Raw genomic sequence first — 10,106 nt, 5'->3', positions numbered from 1 at the left:
ATTTGACATTTGTGATAAAAATCGAAATTGGATGTCAGCATCAAACATTTTTTTAAATATCTGCCTAAGGAAAAAAGGAATTAAGATTTAACTCGCAATAGACAGGATGCACTATCTTACATACATATTAATTAATTGTGAAAACTCAATCAATGTTTTCTAAAGTGTATGTCATAAATATTTTAAAGTTTAAACAGAGCGAAATGTAGCTTGAGATGTTTTATTTAATAGCAACACTCGCAAGTGACAAAGACGAAGATCATAGAGAAATATTGTAACAAATAACAAAAAAATATTTTGACATTGACATTTGAAATAATATTTTGCTCAAATAAATATACCAGGCGTTTGTATTGGAGGTTATTTTATTTATTTACATCTTTTGTTACCAAAAATTGTAAATAGAATTGATTATAGAAAAACTTAAAAGGGAAACATGGATACCGTTGTCAAAAGTATGATGGAAGAAGATCCTGAAGAGGAAAAGAAGGTACAACAGTAGGACTCAACCAAAATTTTATTTAATCAACTTAATATCAGAATGTTATATTTATATAATCAATAATGTAGTTTTAAATTGTTGTTAACATTTAATTTTAATTAATTAATTTGTTAGGAAATTACTTAGCATGGATAAATGCAAATCATTGAGAATAATTATTATTTTCCATTTTAATTAGAATTACAATTCTTTGACACTTGTTAACCTTAATGATTACTTTCAGGGCTTAGTGCTCTTTGGTCGAGACTTATCAACAATTCCATGTTTCCGTGAAAGCTTTCTATATGGCATCGGTACTGGTGTGGGGGTTGGAATAGCATCTTTTTTCAAGACCTCAAAACCGTTATTGTCACAGCACATAGGAATGGGAGCATTTACAATAACAACATTGGTATATTGGTCATATTGTAGATATAATTGGTCAAAACAGAAATTTGATGCTCAGTTACTACAATCAGCTTTAAAAGATAAAATAAGATATGAAGGCACAGGTGTTGAAAAAGAAATGGAAGAGAAAGGAATTCTGAAATCAGCATAGAAATATTTGTTATGTATATTGTTGTACAATTCTGTAAAATATTTAAATCATTTCAGTTCTTAGATTAAGAGAAATGTAGTATGATATTTTAATTAGTTGCTTTTTTTAGATTGCAGATAATAAATTATTTAAACAACATATTGTGTAATTTCAATATAAATACGCTTGTAATATTTTGAAAGCTATCAATTATATTATTTTCCATTATGAGGGCTATATACATTATATATATTACGATATATATCAATCGGGACTACTATGTAATTGAATCCTGTGCATGTGAAAATATCTAAAAAGTAATACTCGGTATAATATATTATTATATTGCATACACAGGTATTGCTATCAGAGTATTTATTGAAGGAATTTATGTGTAGTTCACAACATAATAATGTAAAGAGTAAGGTCCATCGCCAATTGCAGCTATTTTATTTATTACATTTGAAGTTTTTAATACTATAAAAGAAAATATAGCAATATACCATTATTTATAATTTCCATAATCTCCCAAATCTTACTAATATTATAAATGTGAAAGTTTAGATTGATGGATGGATATATGTTTGTTGGAAGTAATCCCTGGAATGGCTTGAATGAACCTTAATTAAATTTGGCATGTAGTGCATAGTCTGGAAGAAGAGATCGGCTACTTATTGATTTTTTTAATACTGCGCGGATGGAGTGGCATTTTGGAGGCTGTCAACAGCTAGTGTTAACAAAAAATTTCGTCTACTACGCGTGCTCAATAACATTATAAGCGCATGACTTGAGTCGTGCGTTTGCTCACTCACGTCTTCTTGATTGTCCTGGGAAAATTTTGTAATAGAACATAATAAAATGTTAACAAAGTAAAAATGTATGTTAAGCACATAAGAAAAAGATACCAACAGTTCGCTGTGACTATCGTATTTAGATCTTATGTTATTATGCATGAGTTGTAGACATATCTTACGAAAATTAAAATGCGAATGTTTGGATGTATAGATGGATGAAAGTTTGTTAGAAGGTATATCCAGAAGCCGTTCTACATGTGCACATGGATACAGCTGAATTTTGACATAGTCTGGAAGAACACATAGGCTACTAATTAAGTTTTTGTTTAATTGCGTACGGGCCATTGCTAGTTAATAAGTATATAAGAAGGTTTGTGATAAATCATATAAAAATAAAACTTGTAGTGTGTCCTGGCCTTAAAGTAGTTTAACGAGAAAACACCGACGCATTTAGCATCAACAATTTAGTACGCCGCTGATATTGAGCGCTGATAGTCATGTTATGTACACATACATAGTTCATTGAAAAGTTCGTGCAAAGATTATTCGATTCAAAAATGGATAAATTGAAAGACATCATCTCCAAGCCGATCCAAACAGTACTTGTTTTTTTTGTTAATGGAAAAAAGGTAAGATTTATTTCAATTTTCGAATTTTTATTATTTATCAGTATGTAAAGTAAATGTTGTTTATAATCTACACATATTAATAAAATTGGAATGTCTGTATATAATGTCGAGAAAAAAATCATATATCGTACACGTGACATATTTGCGTTGTTGATAACGACAAACCGATTTTTTAAATTTTTCTGCATGTCTGTCCACAAGGTCGTGTTTGTTCGTAAGTTAATTTCCGGAATTGCTGGACTGATTTTGACGGGACTTTAACGGGAAGGTAGCTGATACACGCGGGTATATCATATGCTTTTTTTTAAATTTTGCGCTGAGAAATTCGCGGGCACTCTAATAAATATACTCAGTATAACTTAATCTAAAATAACATTGTTGTTATTTCGTACGTCATAAGATGAAAATACAGTCAAACCTGGATCAGCGAGAGTCCTTAACCGGAATTTCTCGCTTATGGAGTTGTCCGTCTGGAACTCAAAAAGGTTTCTCGATTAACAAGGTTCGACTGTATATTGCAAGCACATAAACTGTAATGTTTAATATGGTTAACGTAATTTTAATAATTTGCATTAAAAGATATAAATACATGATGTCCGGTATTATTATGTAGTAAGTATAACTAGTTACAATGTAATATCGCAAAGGTCAAATGCTTTCAACTTTGCTTATCAAAAAGTATTCTACTTTAGAGAAGGGGTTTCTTCCGTCAGTATTAAATATTTCGGAATATAGGAAAGGAGGTAACAAATAAAGGTGTGGGTGTTTTAATAATTTTCGAGGTTACAAATTCTATCCACACTAATATACCTACAACATCCATTTATTTTGTAGAATGATGAGCATTTTAATAATATTGTAAAAATACAAAAAACAAAACAGATTGTAAGATTAAAAATTAATTACTATTAGTTAGACTATTGTATCCTACTATATTATAAGTTTTAAAAACAACTTTACCCTCGTTATCGAAAGATCAATGAAACTTGCAATATCTGTACACGAATCTTGCTATTACTTATACTGTAAGTATTATATATAAATACCTAGAGCGAATACCATTTTATCTTTTATATTGACATTAAAATTAATGTCCTGTTTTAAAATTGGTATTTTTACTGCGTTTCCGTTTCCGACGTTCTTACGGTGAAGGAAAACATCGTGATGCAACCTGCACATATCTGAGAAGAAATTCAATGATATGTGTGAAGTCAACCAACCCGCACTTGGCCAGCGTGGTTGACTATGGCCTAGTCACCCCTAACTTGGGGTAGGCTCCGAGCCCCTCGGTGGGGACATATAGTGAGCTGATGATGATGATGATGATGATTTTTACTGGCAAACATGTTGTGGCTTAATAACATATTATAATGTTACGATGTACTTTTAATATAAATATTGTAGCAAAAGAGTTCTATGGACGGCTAAACTTTTTTTCAGGTTGTAGAAAACTCTCCAGATCCGGAATGGACTTTGCTGTGGTATTTGCGCAAAAAGCTCCACTTGACTGGTACAAAGTATGGCTGCGGGGAAGGCGGCTGCGGTGCTTGCACTGTCATGGTATCCCAGTACTTACGAAATGAAGATCTTATCAAGTATCCTTTTAGTTTTTTTCTGTTTTATAATTTTTACTATAAGACAATAATGTAATAAAGACCATTTGTATGGTTTATTTTTATTGATACAAACCCATGCAACTGTCTAAAGGAGTATCATCTCTTATGGTATGTCTTAATAGATTTAACTCTTCTCGTCGCATGAGTCGATATGTTTTATGCGTGTAAATGATATTTATTGCCTTAACGTACAACCAGACATTACGCTGTTAACGCATGTTTAACACCTGTTTGCGCCATGCATGGCTTAGCAGTGACTACAGTTGAAGGTATTGGTTCTACTCAAGATCGACTACACCCCGTACAGGAGAGAATAGCGAAAGCTCACGGGTCACAGTGTGGATTTTGCACTCCCGGTATCGTAATGTCCATGTATGCATTGTTAAGAAATAAAATGAAAATAGACTACAATGATCTTGAAACCGCATTGCAAGGAAACCTTTGCAGGTGTACTGGATATAGACCTATAATTGAAGGTTTTAAAACGTTTACTGAAAAATGGGAACAAAATTATGTTAAAAATACACAGAGTTCGTGTGCCATGGGTAAAGATTGTTGCAAATTGAAGGCAAAAGAGAAGACGGAAAATCGTAATCTATTTAATACATCAGAATTCCAGCCATATAGTCCCACACAGGAACCTATATTCCCTCCAGAACTTAAAATAAAAGACGATTATAACCAACACAACTTATTATTTATGGGAGAAAACGTAACATGGATACGACCAAAGTCGTTAAAGGATCTATTATTATTAAAGAAAGAATATAGATGTGGTAAAATTATTGCCGGAAATACAGAAGTAGGAATTGAGATGAAGTTTAAAAACAAAAAATATCCTGTCTTAATATCTCCTATGTTTATAAAAGAAATGAATGTTTGTGTCACCTCGGAAACTGGCGTGAAAATAGGTGCAGCTGTTTCCTTGACTGAAACAAATAACTTCTTACGCGAAGAGATCTCAAGAAATAAACAAAAGATCGAAGTTCTCGAAGCAATACGAGATATGCTGCACTGGTTTGCTGGAAATCAAATTAGAAACGTTGCGACTATCGTAGGCAATGTAGTAACAGCAAGTCCCATATCCGATTTAAATCCCATTATTTTAGCGAGTTCGTCAAAACTTTACGTTTCAAGCTATTTAAGGGGAGAAAGAGAAATCATTATTGACTCCAATTTCTTTGAAGGTTACCGAAAGGTGGCACTGAAGGAGGATGAAGTTGTTACTTCTATTGAAATTCCATTCACTAAAGAGAGACAATTCTTCAAAGCATACAAACAAGCCAGAAGAAGAGACGACGATATATCCATTGTTACAGCAGCTTTTAATTTGGTTCTGGAAGAAAATAACGACTTAATTAAAGAAGTAAAACTGTGTTTTGGAGGTATGGGACCAACCACTATTTGTGCAACGAAGTCCTCGCAAAAGATTGTTGGTATGCAATGGAATAAACATTTATTAAAAGTTGTTTTTGAATCACTTAGTGAAGAACTGGAGTTAGATAGTTCCGCACCGGGAGGTATGGCGGAATACCGCAAATCACTCTGTCTTAGTTTATTTTTCCGTTTTTATCTTTATGTGTATCAAAAAGTGATAAATGGGCTGACGACACAGGAGAATGAAATTTGTGCAGTACAAGAAATACAGTGTGAAGAGCCGAAAAGTTCACAATGTTTCGAAATCAAAAATAATGATAGAAAGTCATACGATACTGTCGGGCAACCAATCATTCATACTTCCGCTCTAAAGCAAGCTACAGGGGAAGCTATATACTGTGATGATTTGCCTATTATTGAAGGGGAATTGTATTTATCATTGATATTCAGTGACAAATCGTTTGCAAAAATTAAATCTGTGGACGCTATTAAGGCTTTATCAGAACCTGGGGTGGTATCTTTTATTTCTGCTGATGATTTACCAGACGAATGTAACAAAATGGGTTCCATATTTAAAGACGAAGAGATATTCTCAAGTCAAATTGTTACAAGTAGAGCTTGTGTAATTGGAGCTATTATTGCTAAATCGGAAAGTGCGGCGAGAAAAGCTAAGAAATTAGTGACCGTGACATACGAGTCCCTAGAACCAACTATTGTATCTATTGAAGACGCAATAATACACAAATCTTTCTTTCCCGGATATCCTAGAACACTATCGAAAGGAAATATAAAGCACGCACTTGAAAACGCAAAATATGTTCAAGAAGGATATATTAGAAGTGCAGCTCAAGAACATTTTTATTTAGAAACAATGTCAGCATTTGCAGTAAGGAAAGAAGATGAGTTGGAAATTATAGCTACTACTCAAAACCCAGCAGAAATAGCAGTAAGCAATGGATTTCTTAAATCTTAAGTGCTGTATTCAGTGAGTTTCAATGGTACTTTAGAATTCAATCAAATTTTTTTTGTTACAGCATATAGTATCTGAAACGCTGCGCATACCAAATCATAAAGTAGTCGCTAAAGTAAAGAGAGTCGGCGGGGGATTTGGAGGAAAAGAAACTAGAGCTGCTTTGTTAGCTGTGCCTGTTGCAATAGCTGCATATAAATTGAAGAAACCTGTTAGAGCTGTTTTAGATAGAGATGAAGATATGCAAGTCACGGGGTACAGGCATCCAATTCTAACAAAATATAAAGTAGCTTTCAATGATGATGGAAAAATTACTGGTGCTATATTCGATGTTTATGCTAATGCTGGGAATTGTATGGATATATCATGCTCTGTAATTATTTATTCTTTTTATTTCTCGATTTATCGAAAAGCATTAATAAAAATACATTTATAAAATACATTATAACATAACTATTTCAGATGATCGAGAGGCTGCTGTGCCATTTGGACAATTGTTATGTAATACCAAATATAGAAATTAATGCGTATTTATGTAAAACTAATCTACCATCGAATACTGCATTTCGAGGATTTGGAGCGCCAAAAGCAATGCTCGCTGCCGAGTGCATGATAAGAGATGTGGCTGCTAAGTTACAGAAGAGTTATGAAGAAATAATGAAACTTAACATGTATCAGGAAGGAGATCTTACACATTTTAATCAGGCGCTTAACTATTGCACCATTTCCAAATGTTGGAAAGAATGTATCGAGTCTTCGAATTATTGGGACAGAAAAGCTGCAGTTGGAGAATTTAATAGGTAATAAAACTACTACACATGAAATAATTATATGAATATTATAAGGTTAAACAAAACAAATTAATATATACATACATTTTACTTTTCCAGATGTAATCGATGGAAAAAGAAAGGCATTTCTTTAGTTCCCACAAAATATGGTATATCGTTTCAAACTGACCTTTTAAATCAAGGAGGTGCTTTACTACTTGTTTACAACGATGGTTCTGTCCTTTTGTCTATTGGTGGAATTGAAATGGGACAAGGCCTTTTCACAAAAATGTCTCAAGTGGCCTCAAAAGCACTGGGCGTGGAAATTAGTAAAATACATATAAGTGAAATGGCTACCGACAAAGTTCCCAACAGTTCACCAACAGCCGCTAGTATAAGTTCAGATTTATATGGTATGGCTGTCATTAATGCTTGTAACACTATAAAACAAAGATTAGAGCCATACAGAAGACTAAATGAGGATGGTAAATGGGAGGATTGGGTTGCGGCGGCTTACGTGGATAGAGTTAGTTTATCCGCAACCGGATTTTATGCTTCGCCAAAAATAAAATATGACAAAAACACAAATTCTGGAGATCTTTTCGAATATTTTACATATGGTGTAGCATCTTCTGAAGTTATAATCGATTGCTTAACGGGTGATCATCAGGTGTTGAGAACTGATATCGTGATGGATGTAGGAGAGAGTTTAAATCCAGCCATTGATATAGGTCAGATAGAAGGTGCTTTTATGCAAGGATATGGATTTTTTACGTTGGAAGAAATGTTGTTTGCTCCGAATGGAGAGGTGCTAACTAAGGGTCCTGGGACATACAAAATTCCTGGTTTTTCTGACATACCCAAAGAATTTAATGTTTCTTTATTAAAAGGTGCGCCAAATCCAAGGGCTGTTTATTCTTCTAAGGTAATTAGTTTTTATAGCCTAAATGTCATTTATGGATTTCATACCACAGTTAGTATAGGTTAAGGAGTTATGGGCAATTATGGAAAACGTCGTATCTATAATATTTTAGTAGACAAATACATAGTTATTTTGTATCATTTTCATATAGGATAGGACAATGCAAAGATCACTAAAACCACTGAATATATATTAAAATTATTTTACACTTCCAGGCTGTTGGGGAACCGCCTCTATTCTTGGCAGCTTCGGTTTTCTTTGCTATCAAGGAGGCTATAGTAGCATACCGAGAGGAACAAGGAATATATTCAGAATTCGTTTTAGAAGCTCCAGCGACATGTGCGCGGATCAGAATGGCGTGTGAAGATAAAATTACACAGCAGGTATTTATTTTTACATGGTTATAGTAAGCTAATAGATTTGAGATACAATTGCTATAAACTAAAATAATTTTGTAAGTTAGATAAGCATGTTTTACTAACAATAAATTCGTAAAAGTATTTAAGAATATTCTATGACACTGTTTTTTTTTTTGGAGCTTAAAACATGCATGTATAATTTTAATGACCTTTATGGTTTTTGCGTTAAATATTCTATATTTCATAATAATTTATACTACGTCTCGTCCATTTGTTATATAATTTTTAATAGTCTCCAATATTTTTGTTATTATATCTACCATTCGACATAAAATATTGATAAGATTCGTAAGTGTCAACTTGTTTGTTTCAGGTCAAGCAAACTATAAAATCGGGTGGTCAACCTTGGAATATTTCGGTTTAAACCACACTAATCTTTGGTTTCTACTACCAAAACATCCACATAGAAGTATACAGAGATCTCTCTCATTCTCTTTGTATAATGTGAGATAACTTATTTTTGTATTGATGTTTCGGTAATGAAAACCCACGGTTATGTGTTAATTAATCTTGGTGCTATTTTTATTAAACAAATCTTGGGTTACGTAAACCTAAGTTAGATTTCTAAGACTTATTTACAAGATACATTGAACTTATTCAATAGGTTTTAAGGTCGTTATAAACAAGTTGTGTCAATCTTTTAATATCTGTGCAATTGGGTTAATTATTATCTTAATAATTAAGAAATACCAAAGACGAAGCTTGTAAAATATTACTAGCATTTCGATATGAATCTTTAATATAAAAATATATAAAAAAGTACAAAAGTAATATTGAAGTTGTAGACATGGCAAGCTAAACGAACAAATTTTTTTGGTTAAGAGATCCAAATTTAGGGACTGCTAAATATAAAAAATAAGGTTATTCAATAAATATATTTGATAAAACATTGGTTGGTTGGACCAAAGATTGGCGATCGGCTAGCCGCCGGTTTTATTAAAATATAAATCCCAAGTACAAACCGGTTGGGCAACTTTAATTAGTATTTCTATAAGAGATTCTTAGGTTGTGAAAGATTATATAATTTTTACATCAAAAACCTCTACGTCACAAGTCCATATTAAAATATAGGTTTATTGAAATAATTGTACACTTTAACTAACACAGTTAACTCTTAAACACAGAAATATTTAATTAAAGAGTTAAGATGTTCAATTTATATATCTTCGTACTATTACCACAGATAAAATAATGTAATACAACGAAAAACATTTGCCAGATGTTTACTTTTTAAAGATAATTAAGTGTTATTTTGTTTCGGTTTCGTTCTCTTTTTGTTTTTGTGTTGATTTATATGCATGTTACTTAAAATAAAACAAAAATAATACTAATTGTGACATTTTGTTCATTTTATGCCCTTACTTAATTTTTAAGTCAATTAAAGCAAGCAAAGTTACTTACTATGAATAAACTAAAGTGGTTTATGAAGTAATACTTATCGCCTCCGACTCCGGAACTTCCTCTCTTTCTTCCGGAATATTTTCTGTATCTCGGGAATGGCTAGACTAATTTTTGACGGAACTTGGACGGTAAGGACATATTATAGGCTACTATTTCTAATTCTACGTTGACACAGTCGCCGCTAATCTA

At 32.5% G+C, this 10,106-nt stretch overlaps 2 protein-coding genes across 2 annotated transcripts; both read left to right on the top strand.

Moving 5' to 3' along the window:
- The first annotated feature begins 320 nt into the window (after positions 1-320).
- LOC106714927 (cytochrome c oxidase assembly protein COX20, mitochondrial) lies at positions 321-1,171 on the top strand. The gene is made up of 2 exons (XM_014508054.2): positions 321-490; positions 726-1,171. Exons 1-2 carry the CDS (start codon positions 437-439, stop codon positions 1,038-1,040), a joined length of 369 nt encoding a protein of 122 aa, XP_014363540.1. The 5' UTR covers positions 321-436; the 3' UTR covers positions 1,041-1,171.
- Positions 1,172-2,324: 1,153 nt separating this feature from the next.
- On the top strand, positions 2,325-9,692 carry LOC106715021 (xanthine dehydrogenase-like). Its single transcript, XM_045678793.1, has 8 exons — positions 2,325-2,442; positions 3,883-4,037; positions 4,257-6,381; positions 6,470-6,778; positions 6,868-7,205; positions 7,296-8,100; positions 8,313-8,480; positions 8,830-9,692. The coding sequence occupies exons 1-8, from the start codon at positions 2,371-2,373 to the stop codon at positions 8,878-8,880; spliced, it is 4,023 nt and encodes a 1,340-aa protein (XP_045534749.1). The 5' UTR covers positions 2,325-2,370; the 3' UTR covers positions 8,881-9,692.
- The last annotated feature ends 414 nt before the right edge of the window (positions 9,693-10,106 follow it).

Source organism: Papilio machaon, chromosome 7 (genome assembly GCF_912999745.1).
Source record: "Papilio machaon chromosome 7, ilPapMach1.1, whole genome shotgun sequence".
NCBI classification, from domain to species: Eukaryota; Metazoa; Arthropoda; class Insecta; order Lepidoptera; family Papilionidae; genus Papilio; species Papilio machaon.
Note: the sequence above shows the minus strand (reverse complement) of the source record. Positions and strands in the feature narration are given on the sequence as shown.